At 37.3% G+C, this 27277-nt stretch overlaps 1 pseudogene and 3 gene segments (V, D, J or C); all 4 read left to right on the top strand.

Annotated features, from left to right (window-relative positions):
* The first annotated feature begins 6861 nt into the window (after positions 1-6861).
* LOC131344110 (Ig heavy chain V region 23-like) lies at positions 6862-7568 on the top strand. The segment is given in 2 exon segments: positions 6862-6971; positions 7070-7568. Coding segments are annotated over 2 exon segments (360 nt in total).
* A 3100-nt stretch (positions 7569-10668) lies between these two features.
* Positions 10669-11226, top strand: LOC131363542 (Ig heavy chain V region 914-like). The segment is given in 2 exon segments: positions 10669-10714; positions 10804-11226. Coding segments are annotated over 2 exon segments (417 nt in total).
* Positions 11227-14887: 3661 nt separating this feature from the next.
* LOC131364464 (immunoglobulin heavy variable 3-33-like) lies at positions 14888-15433 on the top strand (annotated as a pseudogene).
* A 9351-nt stretch (positions 15434-24784) lies between these two features.
* On the top strand, positions 24785-26221 carry LOC131364473 (Ig heavy chain V region 914-like). The segment is given in 3 exon segments: positions 24785-24830; positions 24920-25222; positions 26151-26221. Coding segments are annotated over 3 exon segments (420 nt in total).
* Positions 26222-27277: the final 1056 nt, after the last annotated feature.

Here is a 27277-nt window from a genome sequence, read left to right on the forward strand (position 1 = left end):
TTTTTTCGGATTTTCCAGTGATGCCTCCTGAAAATCCTATGGATAGTTACCTTTCTTGTAAGTGGCCTCACTGAATAATTGCATGATTGTTGTTCACAGGTATTAAATGTATTGAACTGGTTCAGCCTGCAGTCATGGTGGTTAAGCCTGGAGAATTATTTTCAGTCCCCTGTAAGATCACTGGATACTCAGCCACTAGCTCCTGCACTAACTGGATACGTCAATCAGGACATGTACTGGAATGGATCGGCTGGTACTGCAGCTCAAGTGATACTGCCAGCATAAATTCACTAAAGAACATGATTCGTTTCTCAGCTGAAGCCTCCAGCAACACTGTGACTTTACACGGGCAAAACTTTCAGACTGAAGACACAGCTGTGTATTACTGCACTCGTAACTCACAGTGAGACAGATCAACAAAGACGCTTTACAAAAACACCCAAAAACTGGCAGAAACAGTGTTTTATCTCCATGTTTTACCTTCTGTGTTTCTCAGAAGTGTGAGAAGACAACACCAGATTAAATGTATTTAATAAAGCATATATCTCATGGTAATTGGTAATTACTGTCCTGCAGTCCACTAAATCATTGTTCCTTGTCCAGTGGGATTGAGTTTAACATAATTATAGGAAATGATAAATCAGTATGTAGTTAAGCATTTCAATATTAAACCCTTTCAGTTTATTAAAATGAAAGGTTTTTTTCCTGATTTAAATTGACCTTTTTTATTTTTGTTATTTCTGCTTTGATGGCTTAAATTTTCCAACACATGAGCACAAGTCACGTTGTGAAGCGTGCTGATCACCATTGAAAATCACAACAATTCCCGCCAGTAACACAGTTACAATTCTTAAATGGCCAGCAATATTTCAGTAATGTATGGGAATCGCAATAATACACACTTAATGTGCAGTACACTTAAACCAAGACTCAGATAACCAGTCTCACGAATGACATCAGCTTTTCAACCTAGTTACATTATAAACCAACATTAGATGAATCTCCTCTTCATGATTTAAATACATTTCAGATACATTCTCCTCCCATCATCAGCAGATAAGCAAATCCAAGCATCAGAGCTGGATCTCACTCTATTTATATGATGTGATGGTGTCTGTTAAACTTTGGAGAACAGAGAAGACTCCAGTACAAACAACACACACCATGTTCTCTACATCTCTACTGCTCCTGCTGGCAGCTGCTTCTTGTGAGTGCTTTATCAAATTCATTCATTTACTAGATGAAGAATAAAGGTGCAGCAGATATTGTGTGAGATATCACCATGTGTTTTCCTCCACAGATGTACATGGTGTGGAACTGACTCAGCCTGCTTCCATGACAGTCCAGCCAGGCCAGAGTCTCTCCATCCACTGCAAGGTTTCATATTCAGTTACGAGCTATACTACAGCTTGGATCCGACAACCTGCAGGAAAAGCTCTGGAGTGGATTGGATACATCAGTAGTGGTGGGAGTACAGCTTACAGTGACAAACTGAAAAATAAGTTCAGCATCTCCAGAGACACTTCTACTAACACAATAACAATTGGAGGACAGAACATGCAGACTGAAGACACAGCTGTGTATTACTGCGCTCGTGAACCACAGTGAGACAGAATAGTGGATTCCTCTTACAAAAACCTTATGAGACATGTTACACACATCCTCTCAATGCAACTAATAAATCATCTCAGTCACACTTTCACTTTCTTCTACTGGAATGAAGTCAGAATCTTTTGCAGCATTTTAAAACACAGTCACACAAAGTTAGTATGAAATAAAAAGAAAACATTATTGAAAGAGTGTTCATTCAAAACCATTATTAATCCCTTCATTTGACAGGATTTTTTTTTTTTTTTTACCAAAATTTGGAATCAGCATTTACTGAGTGGATTCAGGAATAATACAGCATGTTTCCAGCAGTGTGTTGTGTTTAACACACAGTCTGTTCTCACAGTGTGAGGTGCAATAATTGAAACAACTGAAGGAGGCAGCAGAGTTTAACAAATAAAGTGAAAAAAGTGAATCCACAAACTGCATTCTGTATGAGACTCATTCACTATCACTCATTATCAGACAAGTATTGATTTATTTTTCATAATTTAGGATAATTTGTGCTACATATTACCATATTTACACCAGATATGAAGTATTTTATAAAAACAGAATAAAAAAATGCATTCTGTCCTCCTCCATTCATTATCATGATGATGTGAAACCTCTGCTAGATTTGAGTTTTACAGATTAATTGATTATGTGAATGCTTTAATTTCTTTTGCAGGTGTAAAATATTAACATTTCATATTATTTTTTTTTTTAAACATTGAAGGCCAAAACATATTAGAGAAATCCTGTCAAAGTCTATTGGATAAAGGGTTTTGCTCCTTTTGGTTTATTCAAAACGGATAAGTAAAAAAAGAGAAGCAGATGCTTTAAATGATTCCATCATTCACAAAGATTTAATAACAGACATGTTGTTGGCATGAGCTACTGACTAAATGAATCAGTGATGATTTGTGACCTGAATTATTTCTTTAATTAATTTCAGTTTCTATTAGACAGTTAGTGTTACAGTTTAGAGGTTGAAAGTGATTTACATACTAAATTTAACTTTTTTACTCAGTTTTAAATAAATATAAAGTACCATACGGTAAGCACCAAAGAACATTTTTCACTGTGGTTATAAAACCTGTAGAACACCATCATAACAATATGTAAATGAATATGCAAAACGTTCCCCTTACAGCTACATATAGAGAAATATCAGCCACGGTCACTGTGGGCTCTGGAGAGTTTAGCACTGCTTTTAGATAAAAGATGTTCCTTCCAGTTCTGCTGCTGCTGGCAGCTTCATCCTGTGAGTTTCACTTCAGTAATGAACTCAGAGCTGCTAGTAAATTACTGCAGTTATAACCTACTGTACATACATTTTTACTGAAACTGTGACATCTCTTTTTTTCAGATGTGGAATGTGCAGTAGAGCTCACTCAGGACACCTCAGTGATGTTAAAGCCTGGAGATTCTTTAACCCTCAGCTGTAAAGTATCCGGTTACTCAGTTACTGATAACAGCTACGCCACAGGTTGGATTCGACAACCTGCAGGGAAAACTCTGGAATGGATAAATGACATTTGGGGGGGTGGAAGCATGTATCATAAAGAGTCTCTAAAAAGCAAGTTCAGTATTTCTAAAGATGCCTCCAGCAGCACGGTGACTCTGAGAGGACAGAACATGCAGACTGAAGACACAGCTGTGTATTACTGTGCTCGTATACCACACAGTGACACAACAAGCTGCAGTGCTGCACAAAAACCTCATCTTCACAGTTCACTTCTTTGATGAAATAACAACTACATTTTACACAGTAACTAATCCCCACATTACAATAAATTCAGCTTAGACAGATCAGCATTTACCAAAAAATAATACAAGTATTAACTTAGTTCAAAGTTAATAATAAAATATAATTATTTTTATTTTTTTTACTTCATATATTGATTTAAATATTGTCTCAATTAACTGCTAATAATTTGAATTACAAATTACATTTTTATATAAAAAGTAGACATGATAAACTGTTTCACTCTTTGTGAAAATGTAATTAGAAGATAAAACATTTGTTGATATGAATAAGTTTTCTGTAATGTGATGTTTATTTTTGAGTTGTTGGAAGAAGTCTCCAGTATCAGAGCTAGGTCAGGGTTAAAGGTGACTTCATTCTCAGTATGGGAAAGTCTTCAGGACAGAGGAGTTTTTCTCAGTAACAGGACAGGTGGTGAGGGAAGGACTGTTTCTAGTTGTAATAATGCGCATAGTCACAGGAAATAACTTGTTTGACTTTAAATGAACAAAATAAATAAATAAATAATAATAAAAAAGAAATAAAAATGGTTAATGATGATACATGAAAGACTTCAGGACTAATATGAAAACCTTTGGTGAAACCTGGAACTCTGCTTTGATTCATTGTTGATTATTTTTCTATATCAAAACCTCCCCAATGTTTTATTCCTTACTTACTGGCACTGAGCTTCTCCACTTGTGTTTGTTTATGTAAAGCTCCAAGTAAGTAAACAGCAATTTATTCTTAATACAGGATGACTAGAAGGCAGTCTGAGTGAATAAACCATTTATAGGGGAACTTTGGTGGAAAAGTAAAGAAAAGTACAGAAATATCTGAATACAGTGATTGGATTTGTATAAGATACAGTGATGTGGTATGAATGGAATGATGAATATAAATATAGAATGTTGTATTTATTGGTAAAGCGCATGTAGTGCAGTTTTTTTACTATTGTGCAATTGTGCTTTAGTCCAGCTGGGGTCATTGATGTTATGGTATAAGTCTAGAAAAGTCCAGGCTCTAGGTGTTCTCCTGGTTGAGGGCCTGAATGACCTGCAGGATGAAGCTGCTCCTCATTCTCACTGTGTTAGGGAGCTCAGTGTACACTCAGCTGATTGCACCACCCTCTGTAGAGATGTCAGGTTCCGTATGATGTGAACATCAAGGTACCAGAAACTGTCCACTCTCTCCACTTGGCTCCCGATGATCATGAGTGACTGGTAGTTCCCCTCCTGCTTTGTGCTGAAGTCCTCTATCAACTTCTTTGTCTTGCTGATGTTCAGGAGATTGTTCTCCTGATTTTTAATCTCCTCTAGGTAAACCGTCTTACTGTTGTAATCTACCTCACAATGATTCCTATGAATTTGTAGGGTATAAAAATTAAAAAGCTACATTTAGTAAAACAGGTTCTTGAACGTTTCCTAATGTGTTCATTAGATAAGTAAGGCATCTTCGAGAAATTATTTGACTTGGTTCCCTTTCTGATAGAGAAACATTCTGTTGTAGGGATTTACAAAGTACCTTATCATCCACACATCTATACAGTGAGCAGCATGTGGTTGTGGATTGAACACCTCCATAGTGGTCATGGACACTCCCTATTCAAATAGAGTCGTGTATAAACAGCATGTTCTTGACTGCTCTAGTTTCCAGTGAGCTCTGTGATAGATAACACTCCCATACACTTTAAATCTGGGTGAAGCAGAACTCAGAGAAGGATGATTTTAGGACAGTGTATTTTACTGGTACTCATTTCATGTAAGTTTATGTTTTTTATGTGAATATTATTAGCATTAAAATCATTATAAAATAACATTACCTAGTTCTACTCTTTTCTTCCAGATTCTTATGGACAGTCCCTGACCTCCTCAGCTTCTGCGGTGAAGAGACCTGGAGAGTCGGTCACTCTGTCCTGTACTGTCTCTGGATTCTCAATGGGAAGCTACAACATGCACTGGATCCGTCAGAAACCAGGACAAGGACTGGAGTGGAGTGGATCAGGCGTATTGACACTGGCACTAGCACTGGATTCGCTCAGTCACTGCAGGGCCAGTTCTCCATCACTAAAGACACCAATAAAAAACATGCTGTACCTAGAAGTGAAGAGTCTGAAAGCTGAAGACACGGCAGTTTATTACTGTGCACGAGACTCACACTGACACAACAGACTCCAGAGCTGTACAAAAACTTACACAAGCACGTCCTCATGAGCTGTAAATATTCCCTCAGCAGGAAGCTGCACATCAGCTCTACGACAATGATTCTGATGACTAGTTGTGACTATATACTGTACTATTCATGCTTTTACTCCTCCTATAAGTGATACCAGCTGCAGGAACACTACAGGTAAACAGTTAATTCCTGAATTTAGAAACACAGAGTCTGTTCAGCAGCACAGAATCTGACGAGAGATTAAACGAAATGTAACATGCATTCTGCAGCATCTCTACTACAAACTCCTAAATATAAAAATCATCTGTAGGGGGCAGCAGGTTGCTTGTTTTCAATAAGGATTCATGAAACTATGAAAGCTAACAGCTGAAGGATGTTTATGCAAATTCACCCTGCTATATAAAAAATCAGCCTCTTGCTCACCAGAAGTTTGTGTCACACGACTGAATCAAAGAGCTTGATGATGGAGCTGAGGGTCACTCAGTACTACATCTTTGTTATAATGTTAACCAAAGGTACCCGAGACTTCTTTCTGTCTGTCTCTGTCGAGGTATATGCCCCACTCCCGAGCTCCAAGTTCCAGTGTGACCACTGGCTCTACCCCTGGTCTGAGTCTCGTCGCTTGGTGTTGCTCACTGTGGATGCTGTGGATGGATTTGTGTGGACAGCCTGTGACCAGGAGACAGCCGTGGACAGAGCCACCTGGGGACTTTCACACTGTCACGGATCTGCCGTTACATCTGTCAGGCTGCGACAAATATACCTGCGGCAACTGGAGCGGAACTTATACAGCTCATTAACACTAAACTCCAAATATACAACTAGCAACAATTAAGCACATTATGTGACTTAGTCACTTTACTACAGAACCCATTTGCAACATACCTGCCTCGCTCATGTCCAAAGCTGTTCTGAGCGAGGGCGAGAATTAACTAAACAATTACACAGGCAGAAATGACATCACTCAAATATAAAACTCAATGTATTACTTTAAAACAAAAATACAATTACCCACAATATTATAATGACATCAACAGCAATATACACAAACAAACAAAAATATAATTAAAATAAGTATAGTCAGTTCCCGTGGAAAATTACTTAAAGTTTGCTGGAAGAGTCACATGACCTAAAACGCTTCAGAAACATTAAATAAAAACAGATAAAAAATGTATCTGGATATAACCCTAAAGTGGGTGTGGCCTTAACTAGTATTGTTTCTTAAAAATATACATGAAACCTATCACTTTGCTCCTGGAAACAGTGGGAAAAAAGCCCACATTTTATGCAAATCCTCCACTCATGTCTCTTACATTAGAGAGGTCTGTGTGAGTGTGTGTGTGTGAGTGTGTGTGTGTGTGTGTGGTGAGGAGGAGAGCAGCTGAGCCTTTTACTTCACTTCACTTTCAAACAACAATGCTTTCATTATCGGTGCTGCTGCTGCTTTCAGCTGCATTCTGTAAGTCTCCTTGTTAGCTGAATGAATTTAGATTTTATTCCATGTTTGTGAAAATGACTTGATGACTTTTGATGATGTTCTGTTGTTGTTTTTTACAGGTGGTGTTAGCGGTGTGGAGCTCACTCAGACAGCCTCTGTGCTCGTGAAGCCTGGAGAGTCGTTCTCCATCTCTTGTAAGATCTCAGAATCCAGTTATTGTATTCACTGGATACGGCAACCTGCTGGAAAAGCTCTGGAATGGCTCGGATATCTCTGTAGTGGTGGTGGCACTAATCTCAAAGACACAATGAAGAGCAAGATCAGTCTCAGTCAGGACAAATCCATCAGCACGGTTTATTTAAGAGGACAGAACTTTCAGGTCGAGGACACGGCTGTGTATTACTGTGCCAGAGACACAACACGACAAACTCACTGAAGCCCTGTACAAAAACATCCCTGCTCATTTTCCTCTCTCTGCTGTACACTTGTCCCCAGGGACTGTGGTATATATGAGCTAGCAGAGCTAAGACCCATCTTTATCTCAACAATACATTAAATTATTGTTAATTAAGTGAATACACAGTTTATCCATCATTAATACTACACCAATCCAGTTGTGCAGGTTGTTGAAGTGGATGTTGGTATCAGTGATAGAAGCTCCACACACTCAGCTCAGTACAAAACACAAAAAAGAGAAAAAAAAAAGAGAAACAACATGAAAATATTTATTGCACCTATTGATGGCAGCAGCTCACTGCTACTGAAGTAAAACTCATCAAAAAAAAATCTGAGCAAACTGGATCATTTATATTAAGCATTCTGATGTGGAATAAAAAAGTGTTCAACAAAACATTCTGAGGTTATTCATTCATTGATTTATTCATTAAATAAAATACTTTATGTTCATTAATAATTAATAACCATCATTAATGACTAAGTTATAAGAACTCTCAACTCTTGCTTGCATGTGAAAAAGGTGATCATGGATTTCAAGATGGCGCCACTGCATCAAGCCTGCCATCTATACCTGCATCTGTGTTTGTTTTTCCTCGCGTTGCTGCTCCCTACACTTCTTTTTCTTTTTATTCATCTAGTCGACTCTCTAATAACATACGATTGGCTAACACTGCTAAATATTCGCTCTACCATAGAACATTTTCCACCGGCTCTCACACATCTGTGTTCAGGAACACTGCTGCCACTATTCACGAACCTGCCGGTTCACCGCTTGCATCTGTCTGCAGTTGATCTAAGGAGGAGACGACATCACCGCCGAGGCAAGCGAGGAGGAGTATTGGTAAGACTAAAATCTTACCTGAGATCATCCTCATCGCTCTGCCCTCTAAATGTGGTACAGCAACCGTGAGTCGTGTGTATGTGAGCTTTGAGCTGTTAGTTTCTGTCATTAATGATTTTTCTTGCTCTCATTTACCGGGCACCTAAATATTCCTCTGATTTCATTCATGCATGCTGTCCGAATAATAGCTTTTCTGTTGATTTTAATAATTTATTGGACTCTTTCAACCTTACTCAGTCAGTTAAAGTGCCAACACTTGTAATTGGACACACCTTGGACCTAGCGATTTCATTAGGCCTCCTTCCCACTATCAGGGATGTGGGTGATTCATGCTTTTTGGACCATTTCCCAGTTCTGTTCGATGTCATTTCTCACTCTTCACCCAGCATGTCAACACTTCCTGCTCAATACGTCCGTATTATTTCATCTCAAACTCCAGGTGGTTTCTCATACGCCAGATCTTCAGAGATGTGGACGCCCAGGAACTGAAAGCTGGAGACATGCTCTACTTCAGACCCGTTGGTGTAGATAGGTGAGTGTCTGCTGCTGTTAGATGTCCGGAAGTCCGCAATGAGCTCTTTGGTATTCTTGGCATTGAGGGTGAGGTTGTTCATGGAACACCATGCTGACAGGCTTTGGATCTCCTCCCTGTAGGCCGATTCCTCAATGTTGCTGATTTGCCCAATAACTGTGGTATTATCTGCATATTTGATGATGTTGGAGTTATGCCATGGAACACAGTCATGGGTAAACAGGGAGTAGAGCAGTGGGCTCAGCACGCAGCCTTGTGGGATGCCGGTGTTCAGGATGAGGGTTGAGGATATGTGAGGTCTATTTGTTAGGAATAAAAATATAATCATTTAATATCACAAGACAATAATCACTATAATGTATTCAGTCACTAGTTCATCTTTAGGAAGTGTTTTATTCGGGTCAGAGTGCTGGATCCAGAGTCCATCCCAGGAACACTGAGCGTACAACCTGGACATGTTATAAATTCACACACTCATTCACACCTAGGGGCAATTTTAATGAAGATCACTGATCTTGATCACTGTTGGGTGTAATGCATTACTTAGTAGCAGGAGCAAGTGGCTGTTTTGGAACTATTCCAAATGGAACTATTCCAATTACTTCTCTTTTTTGGCCCAGGTAGACAAGAACATTAACGTGAAATGTAAGCTATGTCCTGGTGAAAAAAACTATCGGCCCCTGTCAATACCACGAGTAATTTACTGAAGCACTTGACAAGGCAGCATCGACAAACACTTTTGAGTGATCCATGTTCATCGACAGTACAAATGTTAAGCAGGCAAAACTTGATTTTACATCAGGAGTGTAGAAAATGTCCAAAGGTGAGCTAAAAAAATGATTGCAGGCTACCAGTCAAGGTTTATAGGGATTTTAGGAAGTAATTAATAATGAGTTAAATTACTTATTGAGTAATTAAATTACTTTGCAGACAGAGTAATTAGAAACACATTTTAAATACAGCATTGATGGTGTAATTAGTAATTAATAACTTTTTTTGTAGTAACTTACCTAACACTGCTGCTGATTCAATTTCTCAAAGAAGATCAATTTAAACTTTTGAATAATAAAGTAGATGAAGTATAGAGAATAGTTTCACTGTTGAGTTGTTGATAGATATTAGATTTCAGCTTTGCCTTCTGCTCACTAGAGATTACAATTCTTCTTCAGAATTTAAAAACACCTGATCTAGAATCTTCTCAGCTATTTCTCTCTGGATTCATCAGTTAAAGCCTCTAGAGGGCAGACTATACCAGAATGAACATCATGTTCTATTGAACGGTTTGATTATAATGTTAAATGTAGTTCATACTGTTCAGAAAACACTGCAGTATTTCACCATGTGAGAGTCAAATATGGAAGCAGTTACTCACAACAATTATTTTAACACAGAAACCAGGGAATTTGTAGACATGAGAATAATTTCTGTGTTAATGTAATTCTCTAGATTGCAGCATACATACGACTGATAATGATATAAAGAATTGTCTATCTAATTATTATTATTTTCATGTATTATGAATTAATTCTTGGAGCTGGGGGTCATCCCCCCAGTGTTATGCAGTGAATGGGCCATGCCTGTCATGCCAGTGGTTAAGAGGAACGGGGATGTGAGGATTTGCAGTGAATCCGGCTCTGTGAATATGCTCATATGAAGAGTGTGTTCTCTTCACATAAATTCTTAGACCTAAGAAAGTCTCTTAATGTTTCAAATTTTATAGATTTATAATCACAGATTAGAGACGTTCATGAGAAGGGGAGATTTTCACGTGTAGAGGAATCCATCCCATTCTGACCCATAAGGAGTGTCTTTATGTAAATGTCCTTCCCTGTTATATATTTAAGCAACAAAGACCAAGAGCTTTTACTTCTTCTGCTTCAACACACACCATGATCTCTACATCCCTACTGCTGCTGCTGCTGGCAGCCGTACACTGTAAGTGTTTTTACATTTGACTTTTAATACAATTTTGGTTCCTTAAAGCTTTTCACTTTTACATCATTAAAATAACTTTTCTTTAACAGGTGTTCACTGTGTTGAGCTGATCCAGACCGGATCCACAGTATTAACTCCTGGTCAGTCACTGACTCTGACCTGTAAAGTGTCTGGATATTCATTAACTGATAGCAGCTACTGTACATACTGGATACGACAACCTGCAGGAAAAACTCTGGAGTGGATCGGAGATATATGTGGTGATGGTAACACTTACTACAGTGAAAAACTGAAAAGCAGGTTTCAGGTTTCCAGAGACACGTCCAGCAGCACAGTGACATTAACAGGACAGAACATGCAGACTGAAGACACAGCTGTGTATTACTGCGCTCGTAACCACAGTGAGACAAATAAACAACATCCCTGTACAAAAACTCCAAGTAAACTGAAACAGTGCTAGCTCCCAACATTCTCCTTCATTAAAAAATAAATAATAATGATAACAATTCTGACTACAGCACCGGAGCCTCATGAACAATTTGACAGTCGGTATCTGATTACAAACTGAATTGATTAGGCTCATGTTCATTTCACTCATGTTCATTTCAGCTATCAATATCTGACATTCACCTGTGTGTGAGTAAATCACACATAAAGCAAGGTTTTACAAATCTTCAGACAGACTGACTGTTTGTTGAATTCGCTCCTTACACACATTTTCATGCATGGTTTCTTCACACTGTGGTGTTTTTTACCTCCAAAATTCTCCTTCACCTGAGTTTTCCCAGACCAGCACACACGTCCATTTTATTTTCCATTACATTTAATAACTTCCATAATTAAATAATAAATGATTACATACAAAAATGGAAGGAAAAATGTTTAAAAATTCTAAACATTTGAACAGTTGTGCAAATTATGTTCCATTTTTATGTTACTCTCTTTTGCATGTCCCTCAACCTTGAGTAAAATTCTAGCATTTCAAGTGTTCATTCTGATTGTGGTGCAGAAGCATCACAGGCATTTTGACTTCCAATATCAGTGATCGACTGATTAGGATGAAGTCCATTTCACTATGACTATATAACTATGTTGTACCATATAAGAGTTTAGCCATAGACATATGTGTGATAGATATTGTAATTTAAAACTTTACAGATTATACTGTACTTTGTAGAAATCAATCCTATCCTAATCACATTATATACAGTTTGAGAGCACATAATGGATGGATGGATAAAAAAAAGCATGAACATTGTGGGAAGAAGAAAATGTTCCAGCAGTGTGTTGTGTTTAACACACAGTCTGTTCTCACAGTGTGAGGTGCAATAATTGAAACAACTGAAGGAGGCAGCAGAGTTTAACAAATAAAGTGAAAAAAGTGAATCCACAAACTGCATTCTGTATGAGACTCATTATCAAACATCTCATTTATCATAATTTAGGAATATTTGTGTTGAATATTACCAAATTTACACTTGATATGTAGTATGATATAAAAACAGAATAAAAAATACATTCTATCCTCCATTATCCCTCAGTCATTATCATGATGATGTGAAACCTCTGGTAGGTTTGAGTTTTACAGATTAATTCATTAAGGGAATGCTTTAATTTCTTTAGCAGGTGTGAAATATTTACATTTCATATAATAGGTTTATGTGAAATACTGAAGGCTAAAACATATTAGAGAAATCCTCTCAAAGTCTACTGGATTAAGGGTTTTGCTCCTTGTGGTTTATTCAGAAAGGATACGTAAAAAAAGAGAAGCAGATGCTTTATTCCATCATTCACACAAAATTCACAAGATTTAAGATTGAGATCTAATGAGTAAAGAGCAGTGATGAACCTGACAGCATGAAACACACCCAGAGTCTTACAGGAAGCTTTTTCTCATCTCAGCTGTTCCTCTGTGAATGTTTTTATATCTCTAGTGGGCGTGTCATGCAAATGAAATCCTGTATTTGAACCATTTATGCTGAAACATTCAGCCCAACAACATACCAGCAGTTTGTGTTCATTTACAGCAGCAGGAATCATTTTAATTCTTTGAGATGGGACTAGGCAGTGTTTTGAGTTACTTTACTCTAGCAATCTTCATTCAATGTTAGTATTATTTATTACATTATTTAAAAAAAAACATCTTTTTCTTTCGTTCTTTTTTTAATGTTAATGTCTCCTATTCTGTTTCAGATTCCTGCAGTCAGACACTGATCCAGTCTGATCCAGTGATCATCAAACCTGATCAGTCTCATAAACTGACCTGCACAGCCTCTGGATTAGACATTAGTGGCTATTACATGTCTTGGATCAGACAGGTATCTGGAAAAGGACTGGAATGGGTTGCATATATCTCAAGTAGCAGTAGTGACATACGTTACTCCAGCGCTGTTCAGGGTCGCTTCACCATCTCCAGAGACAACAGTAAGAAGCAGGTGTATCTGCAGATGAACAGCATGAGGACAGAAGACACTGCAGTTTATTACTGTGCCCGTGACACACAGTGATACTTCCCCTTAGACATCAGTACAAAACACATACTTGCTACAGTCACATGACAAACCTACATTTTCAGAACCTGTGGATTCATGGAGGTCAAAGAACCAAAATATTTCGATATATTATCACTTGGTGACTTTTACTGCATCTAGATTGTTGTGATCTTTATCAGGACATTCATACTGATAAAAGATAATGAAATTATTTCACAATAATATACTGTACTATGTTTTCAGTCATATGAAAAAGAAAGTACAGACTCTTGAACCCTGTGGGTTTATGTATTATGCTAAAATAAAAAAATCATCTTGTCCTTAGCAGATCTTAAAATTAGGTAAATACAACCTCATCATCACATGACAAATTACACCAAGTCATTATTTATTTAACAAAAGTGAATCTAATCTGTAGAAACCATGTGTAAAGAACTAAATATGCCCTCACTGCTTCCATAGGGATTAATATGGTAAGTAGCAGCCAGGTGCTGCTAATCAAAAGCCCTTAAATAACTTATCATCAGCATCTCTATAGAAGTAGAAGTTTTGTCAGTTTGCTTTTCTGGAGCATTCATGTGTGTGTTAACACAACAGCAAGAAGAAAAGACGTCAGCAGTGATGTTGCTGCCCATCAATCTGAGAAGGGTTATAAGAGCGTTTCTAAACAATTTGAAATACCAGTTTTATTCCATGCATAACATGTCTATTAGAATGAACGATATATCACCAGTAAATACACACAGTTCATTCATTGGTTAGTAAGCAGAAGAACAACTCCAGTCATTCTTTATGTTCATGGTGGCAGATGAATGCTGTAAATCCCAATTTTAGGGGATTAAACCCGAATATCTGCCATAAGCTTGATCGCCCGAAGTAGCAGATCAGACCCAAACACAGGGATGCAGTACATGCACTGGTTTAATTTAACAAAACAAAACACAACTACATTAAACGTAACAGCAATAAACCATAATTATGACATGGAAAATTAAATAACCTCAACAAAACATGACTATAACATAAAAACATAAATTACATGGCGTCCGGCCTTACGGCACACATACACCGTTACCTCGACACATATGAGTATAATGACCGACACTGACCAATACAGAAGGACAAAGATATATAGAGCAGCACATCAAGGGAAAACAAGGGATAGGTGAGAAAGCAGGAAAATACATTAGGAAAGGGCGTGGCAACGCCCACACAGGAATAACACAGTAATAAATAAACCACTTGCCAGGACCCCTAGGAGTCTGCCAAGGAACTGTCCCAATAACTCCTGACTATACAACACTGAGAAAAATAAATTAATAAATAAATAAATAAATAATGACAACCAAGTGTTTCAAGTTATTTTATTTTTGAAATAGTTGTAGTATAGATTTCTAACATTACTGCACACGATAAACACTATAATAATATCACTAACAAGAACTTATTATAATGTAGTAGCTTATTATTATAATGTAGTATGTAATATAATCACCTTAACAGATTAGAATTTGTGTGAGAAGGTTGAAGGTTTAGTTCCTGTTCCTCTCTGTTACAGCATCATGACTGCCTCATGTTTTCTATCATGATATCATGATGCAAATCCAGATTGCTGTGTGTCCATGCAGTATTTATGTGCAGCTGAGCTCAGTGGAGCGATCGAGTCTCATCAACACTCACCATGAAGATCCCACTCTCCTCATTCCTGCTACTTATCAGCCTCATTGGTGAGTTTTCATGCTGAATCTCAAATATCTTTTTCATTGTTTATTATACACTAATATTTTCTTGTTTATGTTGCAGGTATTCAGTGTCAAAGTCTTGAATCTATTCCCACTGGTTCAGTAATAAAAACCCTGGAGAAACTCTGAGTCTTTCCTGTAAAGGATCTGGGTTTAACTTTGGTGGCTATGGCATGAACTGGATCAGACAACAAACTGGAAAAGCTCTGGAATGGATTGGGGCTATCTGGTATGATGCCAGTAAAACTATATATGCCAAACACATTGAGGGACGTTTGGAAATTACCAGAGACAACTCCAAAAACATGGTGTATCTGCAGCTGACTGGTTTGAGTACACAGGACTCTGCTGTGTATTACTGTGCTAGACACCACAGTGGTACAAACATCTTAATCAGCCGTCCAAAATCCTCCCACAGATGTGGTGAAAGAGAAAAGTGCATTCAATATACAGGGCATTTTCACAAGATCTGCAGGTGGCGCTAGAGCTTAACAAATATACTGTACCATTTTATGTTTCCTTAAAGTGGTCATAAGTACAACATATTCTCATATCCTCAGTCAGAGTTAGATACTCCATCATTTTTATGTCTTTGAGACACTGAACACTGAGACTGTCTCTTAAAATCAAATTTCCAAAGAGGACCAAAAAGGGAAATAATAACATTTACAGAAAAAATGCCAACTTTTAATCAGTGATTATTAAATACATACATTTCACAAAGGTTCCACAACATTAACTGTTAACTATAAACAAAGAGTTTATACCGTATTCTTCTTTAATTAATTGATAAATAAATTGTAACCGTTCACAGACTGCTGCTGTATAAGAGGAATTGTGATTATAATAATTAGTCACACTGAATATTGGAAAATAATTATCTTCAGGTTTGTAGCAGTAACTCCCTGACACAGTTCAGCCAAAGTATGCAGAACTACACAATGTTTTTTGTTGTTTTCTTTGTACTTTACACAATTAATTATTGGCACATACACCCACCACCTCTACAATTCCTGACATCACACCACCTGCTCCTTGATTATTGTCCTATTAAAACACACCCCCAAGTGTTTTACTCCTTACTGAATATGTGTATATGAAGAGTGAGTTCTCTTAACAGACCTGAGGAATTCCTGCGAACCTGTCTCCCTATCCTCTTTAATGTGCTCTGAACTTCCAATGCCTGAACCTGTCTCTCGCTATTCCTCTAATCTTATAAATCCTAAAGATTTGGAATCAATTTAGAAAATCATTTGCCCTTCATAGTCTCTCCTTACATGCCCCCTTAAGTAAAAACCATATGTTCACTCCTTCAATAATGGACAATGCCTTTGATATTTGGGTTAAGAGTGGGATATATACATTACAAGATCTTTATATAAATAATACTTTTGCGTCTTTTGATGAATTAGTTAACAGATTTAAGATTCCCAGGTCCCATTTCTTTAGATATCTGCAAGTATGAAACTTTCTGGTTACACATATTGATTGTTTTCCTTCATAACTTTCTGCATCCCTATTAGACTCTATTTTTAAGGTAGGAAAAGATTCCAATCAAATCATAGGCAAAATTTATATCCTCCTCAATCAGCATAACCTGGCGTATTTAGATTGCTTAAAAAAGCCATGGAAGAGGATCTGAATGAACAAATTTCAGAGATAACTTGGCAGAATATTATTAAACAGATCTGTTTGTCATCTATATGTCAACGACATATGATTGTGAAATTTAAGGTGGTACACCGACTCCACTGGTCAAAGGTGAGGCTATCTAAATTCTGGCCAGAGCTAGACCCTATTTGTGACAGATGTAGGCAAGCTCCTGCAAGCCTTCTATATATGTTTTGGACATGCCTGTGTTTGTATAATTTCTGGAAATTGATTTTTGGTGCATTCTCAGAAATAATAGTTTTGCCAATAGACCCATCTCCTTTTATAGCGGTATTTGGTGTTGTAACACAAAACCTGTGCAGACGTAGCTATAATTGTGAAATATTGGCCTTTTGCACACTCCTTGCTAGACCCCCACCCCCCTACTTTCCCTCACTAGATTAAAGAGACCATGAAATATCTTAAACTGGAAAAAATAAGATACTCTCTGCAAGGATCTTCCCAAAAATTCTATGCAAACTGGCAACCTTTTTTGTCATTTGTTGAAAAGCACAAGTAGGGAACACAGCCCCAAGAAGAGGCTTTTATTTAAAGTTATTCATTTACTGTTATTTATTTGTTTATTTTATTTTATTTATTTAATTTATTAATTAATTAATTTATTTTTTTATTGTTTTTTTTGTTGTTGTTGTTCTCATGTCTTCTTTGTACAATGTAATTGATGCTTTATGTCTGATGGGTAGAGGGTTGGGTTGGGCTATGTTGTATTTCTTCTGTTTTTTGTTTGTATCTTGTAAAATTATAAATAAAGAGATCTTGTTCAAAAAATTCAGAGACCTGATAAAGTCTCTTAATGTTCCATATTTTATAGATTTATATTCACAGATTACAGAGGTTCATTAGATGAGAAGATTTTCATGTGTAGAGGAATCCATCCCATTTTGTCCCTAAGATAAGAAGTGTCTCTATGCAAATGTCCCTGTTATATATTTAAGCAACAAAGACCAAGAGCTTTTACTTCTTCTGCTTCAACACACACCATGATCTCTACATCCCTACTGCTGCTGCTGCAGCAACACTTTTGTTTTTGCCCCCATTTTTCATGAGCTGAACTCAAAGACTTTTTCTATGTACACAAAAGGCCTATTTCTCTCAAATATTGTTCACAAATCTGTCTAAATGTGTGTTAGTGAGCACTTCTCCTTTGCTGAGATAATCCATCCACCTCACAGGTGTGGCATATCAAGACGCTGATTAGACAGCATGATTATTGCACAGGTATGCCTTAGGCTGGCCGCAATAAAGAGTTAAATTCAGAGTTAAATGTTACTTAACTCACAGTCATTCTACTAAATTTAAGTTTTGCAGTTTATTCATTATTACATTAAAAATAAATGTGTTGACCTGGAAAAGACTTCATGTGTTCAACACTGTCTAGTATAAATAAATCTGAAAGCTTTAATTTCTCTTTTGCATGTCTCTCAACCTCAAATAAAGTTCTAGCTTTTCAAGATATCATTCTGATTATGGTGCAGAAGCATCGCAGACTTGATCACAGTGTGCCATCACTGTGGAAAGAAATGACATTGTCTGACACGTTGTACCATATAAGAGTTTAGACCACTAAACATGTGTAATATTTATTCCAATTTTATAGGTATACTGTATTTTGTATAAATTCATCTGTCCTAATCACATTACAGACAGTTTGAGAGCATATAATGGATAAACAAAAAAAATGGACAGTTTTAGGTAAATTATATCATGAACTTTGTTTGAAAAAAAGAATGTTCCAAATATAAAATCTTTTTATAATGGGGTTTATAAAATTTATAAAAGTGTCTTTTCTCAAACAAAAGAGTTTTTCTCCCCATTATAAACCCACATATCCTCCATCAGATGAATCTCCTCCTCATGATTTAAATACATTTCAGATACATTCTCCTCCCATCATCAGCAGATAAGCAAATCCAAGCATCAGAGCTGGATCTCACTCTATTTATATGATGTGATGGTGTCTGTTAAACTTTGGAGAACAGAGAAGACTCCAGTACAAACAACACACACCATGTTCTCTACATCTCTACTGCTCCTGCTGGCAGCTGCTTCTTGTGAGTGCTTTATCAAATCCATTCATTTACGAGATGAAGAATAAAGGTGCAGCAGATATTGTGTGAGATATCACCATGTGTTTTCCTCCACAGATGTACATGGTGAGGAACTGACTCAGCCTGCTTCCATGACAGTCCAGCCAGGCCAGAGTCTCTCCATCCACTGCAAGGTTTCATATTCAGTTACGAGCTATGAAACAGCTTGGATCCGACAACCTGCAGGAAAAGCTCTGGAGTGGATTGGACTCATCTATAGTGATGGGGATACAGCTTACAGTGAGAAACTGAAAAATAAGTTCAGCATCTCCAGAGACACTTCTACTAACACAATAACAATTGGAGGACAGAACATGCAGACTGAAGACACAGCTGTGTATTACTGCGCTGGTTACACACAGTGAGACAGAATAGTGGATTCCTCTTACAAAAACCTTATGAGACATGTTACACACATCCTCTCAATGCAACTAATAAATCATCTCAGTCACACTTTCACTTTCTTCCACTGTAATAAAGTCATAATGATTTGTAGTGTTTTAAAACACAGTCACACAAAGTAATATTTAAATAAAAAAGAAAACATTATTGAAAGAGTGTTCATTCTGAACTATTATTAATCCCTTCATTTTACAGGATTTTTAACCAACAGTTGGAATCAGTTTCATAAAAAAGACAGGAGAAAACAGATAGCAGATGCTTTAAATTATTCCATCATCCACAAAGATTTAACAACAGACAAGTTGTTGACATGAGCTCCTGACTGAATGAGTCAGTGATGATTTGTGACCTGAATTATATATTTAATAAAATTCAGTTTCTATTAGACAAACAGATGAAAAATGACAGTTTCTGAACAGACCAGAATGTTCTTCTGGGTGTTACAGTGACACACAGTGATGGAATAAAAAGTCATGAGATCTAATGAGTAAAGAGCAGTGATGAACCTGACAGCATGAAACAAACCCAGAGTCTGTTTTGAGTTACTTTACTCTAGCATTGTTCATTCACTGTTAGTATTATTATTTATTTTATATTGAGAAACATTTTACGGATTTTTCATACTTTCTTTTTTAACTTCAACAATTATCTTTGTGTGTTCTTGCAGATTCCTGCAGTCAGACACTGATCCAGTCTGATCCAGTGATCATCAAACCTGATCAGTCTCATAAACTGACCTGCACAGCCTCTGGATTTAACTTCAGTGGCTACTGGATGGCTTGGATCAGACAGGCGCCTGGAAAAGGACTTGAATTTGTTGCAATTATTGAGAGTAATAGTAACAGGAAGTTTTAGTCCAGTGCAGATCAGGGCCGCTTCACCATCTCCAGAGACAACAGTAAGAAGCAGGTGTATCTGCAGATGAACAGCATGAGGACAGAAGACACTGCAGTTTATTACTGTGCCCGTGACACACAGTGATACTTCCCCTTAGACATCAGTACAAAACACTTGCTATAGTCACATGACAAACCCACATTTTCAGAAGCTGTGGATTCATGGAGGTCAAAGAACCAAAATATTTTGATTATCTCTGACTTTTCCTTAATATATCTTAACTAATATTGATTTCCAAATTGATTGATTAGTTAAACCAATAGAGTTACTATTTTTACCACTGATACTGTATCTGAGTGCTTTCTCTCTTTTTTAAACTGTACTGATAAAAATGCTCCACTTCTGAATTCCTAATATTTTTTTTTCTGTTCCAAGTGAGATGATTTTTATTGACATTTATAGTGATTATAATCTTTTTCTCATGAATAACGTATTCTAGTTATTGATCATTTGAAAAGAGGAATTTTGTGCCTCTAGAGGGCAGTCTGTACAAACTCAACCACACAATCATTACATAAAGTGTCTTAGTACCCTGTGTTGATCAATAAATTCTGTTGTCTAATTGTATATTAAATGCCGGAATATTACATTAATGCCTCTTTAAAAATGTGAATTTGTATGATGTTAAGGTGTATAAACACATACTTTAGTCTTTTCTTTCATTTAGAGAAAGTATTATTAAAAATGATTTAAATTACATTTAAATACAGTGGCTTCTCCACTTCTAATAAATAGCGAGAGTGAAACATTTAGTTGTTGCTTTTCTACACAGAACCTTATAATCATCCACTCATCTATACAGTGAGCAGCATGTGGTTGTGGATTGAACACCTCCATAGTGGTCATGGACACTCCCTATTCAAATAGAGTCGTGTATAAACAGCATGTTCTTGACTGCTCTAGTTTCCAGTGAGCTCTGTGATAGATAACACTCCCATACACTTTAAATCTGGGTGAAGCAGAACTCAGAGAAGGATGATTCTAGGACAGTGTATTTTATTGGTACTCATTTCATGTAAGTTTATGTTTTTTTCTGTTGTGACTAATAGCATTATATCATTATAAAATAACATTACCTAGTTCTACTCTTCTCTTCCAGATTCTTATGGACAGTCCCTGACCTCCTCTGCTTCTGTGGTGAAGAGACCTGGAGAGTCGGTCACTCTGTCCTGTACTGTCTCTGGATTCTCAATGAGCAGCTACTACATGAACTGGATCCGTCAGAAACCAGGACAAGGACTGTAGTGGATCGGGCGTATTGAAGGTGGCACTAGCACTAGATTCGCTCAGTCACTGCAGGGCCAGTTCTCCATCACTAAAGACACCAGTAAAAACATGCTGTACCTAGAAGTGAAGAGTCTGAAAGCTGAAGACACGGCAGTTTATTACTGTGCACGAGACTCACACTGACACAACAGACTCCAGAGCTGTACAAAAACTTACACAAGCACGTCCTCATGAGCTGTAAATATTCCCTCAGCAGCAATGCTGAAGGCGGCCGAAATCCACAATAATGTCCTTTGAACAGTTGATATTGAGATATGTCTGTTACTGATGCTCTGTAAAGCCTTCATAACGGCTCTAATCTGAGGTGCTGTTAATTGGTGATTTCTGAGGCTGGTAACTCTAAATGAACTTCCCCTCTGCAGCAGAGGTCAGTTTTGGTCTTGCTTTACTGGGATGGTCTTCATGTGAGCCAGTTTCATCATGGTGCTTGATGGGTTTTGCAAATGCACTTGACAATACTGTTCCTGCAAGAACTATTCCAGAACACCTGACCTTCGTGTCTTAAAATAACAACTGACTGTTTTTTGTTGCCATTACATATGGATTACTTAAGTCCAGTCATTTCATAGTTTTGAAATCTCCAGTATTGTTCTAGAATGTAGAAAATCAGTCACTAAACAAAAAACATTGAATTAAAAGGTGTGTCCAAACTTTTGACTGGTAGTGTACATCAGTAAATAATTCGATGTCAGTATGTGCAAAGAGAAGTATGTGCAAATTGTATTTACAGCAGATAAAGTGTTAAGAAAAGAGTAATTAAATATTTGTGCAAAAGTCTGCATTATGTACATTGTATGTACAACAGCAACAGAGATAATAAACAGTGGATAGACAGATAGATAGATAGACAGATAGATAGACAGATAGATAGATAGATAGATAGATAGATAGATAGATAGATAGACAGACAGACAGACAGACAGACAGACAGATAGATAGATAGATAGATAGATAGATAGATAGATAGATAGATAGATAGATAGATAGATAGATAGGTGTAATCTATGAATTAACAATATCCACATTTTAATTATATTATACAGAGAAAATGTAAATGTACAGCATGAAGCAGAACTGTAACGTGGTGAAGTGTAGTGAGACATGAGTGTTCTAGCAGTGTAGTGTAGAGTTCAGAAGATTTATGGTTGTGGGGAAAAATCTGGACCTGCTGGTTCTGGTGCAGATGGTCCTGCATCTCCTCCTGGACAGGAGGAGGTTGAACAGTTTGTGACTAGAGTGGGAGGAGTCTTTGATGATTTTGTGTGCTCTGTGCAGACATCTACTGTGGTGAAGAGACTCAGTGGTAGTTGGGTGTCGATGATGCATTGGGCGCTTTTCACAACCCTTTGCAGTGATTTCTTTTCATACACTGTGGAGCTGCCATACCACACTGTGATGGAGCTTGTCAAGATGCTCTCAATAATCCAGCGGTAAAAATTGGTCAGGATCTTGGGGGATAGGTGAACTTTTTTTAATCTTCTCAGGAAGTAAGGACATTGTTGTGCCTTCCTATCCAGAGGTGAAGTGTTCAAATGCCAAGACAGATCTTCAGAGATGTGGACGCCCAGGAACTGAAAGCTGGAGACTTCAGACCCATTGATGTAGATGGGGGAGTGTCTGCTGCTGTTAGATGTCCGGAAGTTCACAATGAGCTCTTTGGTCTTCTTGGCATTGAGGGTGAGGTTGTTCATGGAACACCATGCTGACAAGCTTTGGATCTCCTCTCTGTAGGCCAGTTCCTCAATGTTGCTGATTTGCCCAATAATTGTGGTATCATCTGCATATTTGATGAACATGTTGGAGTTATGCCATGGAACACAGTCATGGGTAAACAGGGAGTAAAGCAGTGGGCTCAGCACGCAGCCTTGTGGGATGCCGGTGTTCAGGATAAGAGTTGAGGATATGTGATTACCCAACCTTACAGACTGAGGTCTATTTGTTAGGAATAAAAATATAATCATTTAATATCATAAGACAATAATCATTATAATGTATTCAGTCACTTGTTCATCTTTAGGAAGTTTCATTTGGGTCAGAGTGCTGGATCCAGAGTCCATCCCTGGATCCAGAGTCCATCCCAGGACATGTTACAAATTCACACACTCATTCACACCTAGGGGAAATTTTAATGAAGATCACTGATCTTGATCACTGTTGGGTGTAATGCATTACCTAGTAGCAGGAGCAAGTGGCTGTTTTGGAACTATTCCAAATGAAACTATTCCAATTACTTCTCTTTTTTGGCCCAGGTAGACAAGAACATTAACGTGAAATGTAAGCTATGTCCTGGTGAAAAAAACTATCGGCCCCAGACAATACCACGAGTAATTTACTGAAGCACTTGACAAGGCAGCATCGACAAACACTTTTGAGTGATCCATGTTCATCGACAGTACAAATGTTAAGCAGGCAAAACTTGATTTTACATCAGGAGTGTAGAAAATGTCCAAAGGTGAGCTAAAAAAATGATTGCAGGCTACCAGTCAAGGTTTATAGGGATTTTAGGAAGTAATTAATAATGAGTTAAATTACTTATTGAGAAATTAAATTACTTTTCAGAGTAATTAGAAACACATTTTAAATACAGCATTGATGGTGTAATTACTAATTAATAACTTTTTTTGTAGTAACTTATCCAACACTGCTGCTGATTCAATTTCTCAAAGAAGATCAATTTAAACTTTTGAATAATAAAGAAGATGAAGTATAGAGAATAGTTTCACTGTTGAGTTGTTGATAGATATTAGATTTCAGCTTTGTCTTCTGTTCACTAGAGATTACAATTCTTCTTCAGAATTTAAAAACACCTGATCTAGAATCTTCTCAGCTATTTCTCTCTGGATTCATCAGTTAAAGCCTCTAGAGGGCAGACTATACCAGAATGAACATCATGTTCTATTGAACGGTTTGATTATAATGTTAAATGTAGTTCATACTGTTCAGAAAACACTGCAGTATTTCACCATGGGAGAGTCAAATATGGAAGGAGTTATTCACACTGTTATTTTAACACAGAAACCAGGAAATTTGTAGACATGAGAATAATTTCTGTGTTAATGTAATTATCTACATTGCAGCATACATATGACTGATAATTATTATTATTTTCATGTATTATGAATGAACTCTTGGAGCTGTGGGTCATCCCCCCAGTGTTATGCAGTGAATGGGCCATGCCTGTCATGCCAGTGGTTAAGAGGAACGGGGTTGTGAGGATTTTCAGTGAATCCGGCTCTGTGAATATGCTCATATGAAGAGTGCGTTCTCTTCACATAAATCAGAGACCTAAGAAAGTCTCTTAATGTTCCAAATTTTATAGATTTATAATCACAGATTAGAGACGTTCATGAGACGGGGAGATTTTCATGTGTAGAGGAATCCATCCCATTCTGACCCTAAGATAAGGAGTGTCTCTATGCAAATGTCCTTCCCTGTTATATATTTAAGCAATGAAGACAAAGAGCTTTTACTTCTTCTGCTTCAACACACACCATGATCTCTACATCCCTACTGCTGCTGCTGCTGGCAGCCGTACACTGTAAGTGTTTTTACATTTGACTTTTAATACAATTTTGGTTCCTTAAAGCTTTTCACTTTTACATCATTAAAATAACTTTTCTTCAACAGGTGTTCACTGTGTTGAGCTGATCCAGACCGGATCCACAGTATTAACTCCTGGTCAGTCACTGACTCTGACCTGTAAAGTGTCTGGATATTCATTAACTGATAGCAGCTACTGTACAGACTGGATACGACAACCTGCAGGAAAAACTCTGGAGTGGATTGGAGAGATATGTGGTAGCGGTAACACTTTCTACAGTGAGAAACTGAAAAGCAGGTTTCAGGTTTCCAGAGACACGTCCAGCAGCACAGTGACATTAACAGGGCAGAACATGCAGACTGAAGACACAGCTGTGTATTACTGCGCTCGTAAACCACAGTGAGACAAATAAACAACGTCCCTGTACAAAAACTCCAAGTACACTGAAACAGTGCTAGCTCCCAACATCCTCCTTCATTAAAAAAGAAATAATAATGATACCAGTTCTGACTACAGCACCGGAGCCTCATGAACAATTCGACAGTCGGTTTCTGATTACATTGAATTGATTAGGCTCATGTTCATTTCAGCTATCAATATCTGACATTCACCTGTGTGTGAGTAAATCACACTTACAGCAAGGTTTTACAAATCTTCAGACAGACTGACTGTTTGTTGAATTCGCTCCTTACACACATTTTCATGCATGGTTTCTTCACACTGTGGAGTTTTTTACCTCCAAAATTGTCCTTCACCTGCATCTGATGAGTTTTCCCAGACCAGCACACACATCCATTTTATTTTCCATTACGTTTAATAGCCTCCGTAATGAAATAATAAATGATTACATACAAAAATAGAAGGAAAAATGTTTAAAAATTCTAAACATTTGAACAGTTGTGCAAATTATGTTCCATTTTTACTGACAATTCACCTGAAAAAGTTTACTCAACTTCTTGAACTGTATACTGTATAATTAACCTGCACACACTTTAGAAATATTTGAACATTATACTTTTTGTTAAGATTTAAGGCCTGTGATGGTCGCTCTTTCTTTATTCACACAACATCTACCCAACATTTTGAGGTTTAAAGGACTGAAGGTGTGTCATAAATATGAGAACATGTTCTCCTGGGATTTACATCAAAGTCATAAACTCTAACTACAGCATTGTTATGAAGCTAAGACATTACAGCTCCATTATATCAGTGTCTCATTAAACCAGGCTGCTTCATCCACACAGCTTGATCAATTACATAGTAAATAAATAGTAAGTAACTAATATTTTGTGAATGTGTATGTTTTTACATTTGCAGGCAATGCCTCTTCTGAAAGCCTAAACACTTATATGCAAATCAACAAATCAAACCCCTTTATAAATGATTAGAGGTGTTTTCAGGAGAAGTGAGGATCTGGGTTCAGGTTCTGCTCAAACCATGTTCTTTACACTTCTACTCCTGCTGTTAACAGCTACATCTGGTAAGTGTGTGGAGAATTTTGGAGAGATGCAGATCATTGTGTACATTTTTCCTGTTGATAGATTTCACCTGAATAATTGCATGATTGTTGTTCACAGGTATTAAATGTATTGAACTGGTAAAGCCTGCAGTCATGCTGGTTAAGCCTGGAGAATCATTTTCAGTCCCCTGTAAGATCACTGGATACTCAGCCACTAGTTACTGTACTAACTGGATACAACAATTAGGAAATGTGCTGGAATACAGTGGCAGACCGTCAGGGCCAGCAAGGCCTTCTCTGCTGTGATCTGAATCACTGACTTGCATTTTAATATATTTAATATATTTTTCCATGAATGTGTATTAAATTATTCCCAATAGTCTATTCTCTACATTTCATAGCTTTTCTCTTGGTTGCGCTGCTTCCAGTAGTGTATATTTATGATAAGAGTATTTATCCAATCATATTTCAGCCAGTGGCTGACATCATGTGTTGCCCAGCTCTAAGGCCTTAGTAGTCAGAGGCAGCGACCCGCCCATATACAGTGTTTCTATATTCACTGTGTCTCATTTTGGATGCTGCGTTCTCCGGAGATTGCAGTTTGCTGCGTACGTCATCAAGAATGTCTTTTTTGAGAAAAGTAACCGTAATAAAATTGACTGTTCCTTGTGAGGTGTGAAATACTGTAGCCTATTTTCTTTTTTACTTTGTTTTTAATTAACGGTTGATTAGTATCTATTGCCGTGGTGTCCAGTTGCAATTCTAGAATTTTCATTTAAGTGGGGCTCAGCAACCAGTGAGGGTATAATAGTAATAAATAAATGAATAAATAAATAAAATAAAGGTTTGACTAACAGGGTAGGATGGTAAACTTATTGCATAATTCCACTGTATTGCATAGATGTGTATAACATTTGAGTACTGAACAAGCCAAATACGAGTCTTCCTGATCACACACTCACACACACTCACACACACACACATA

This window comes from Hemibagrus wyckioides, linkage group LG02, assembly GCF_019097595.1.
Source record: "Hemibagrus wyckioides isolate EC202008001 linkage group LG02, SWU_Hwy_1.0, whole genome shotgun sequence".
NCBI lineage: Eukaryota > Metazoa > Chordata > Actinopteri > Siluriformes > Bagridae > Hemibagrus > Hemibagrus wyckioides.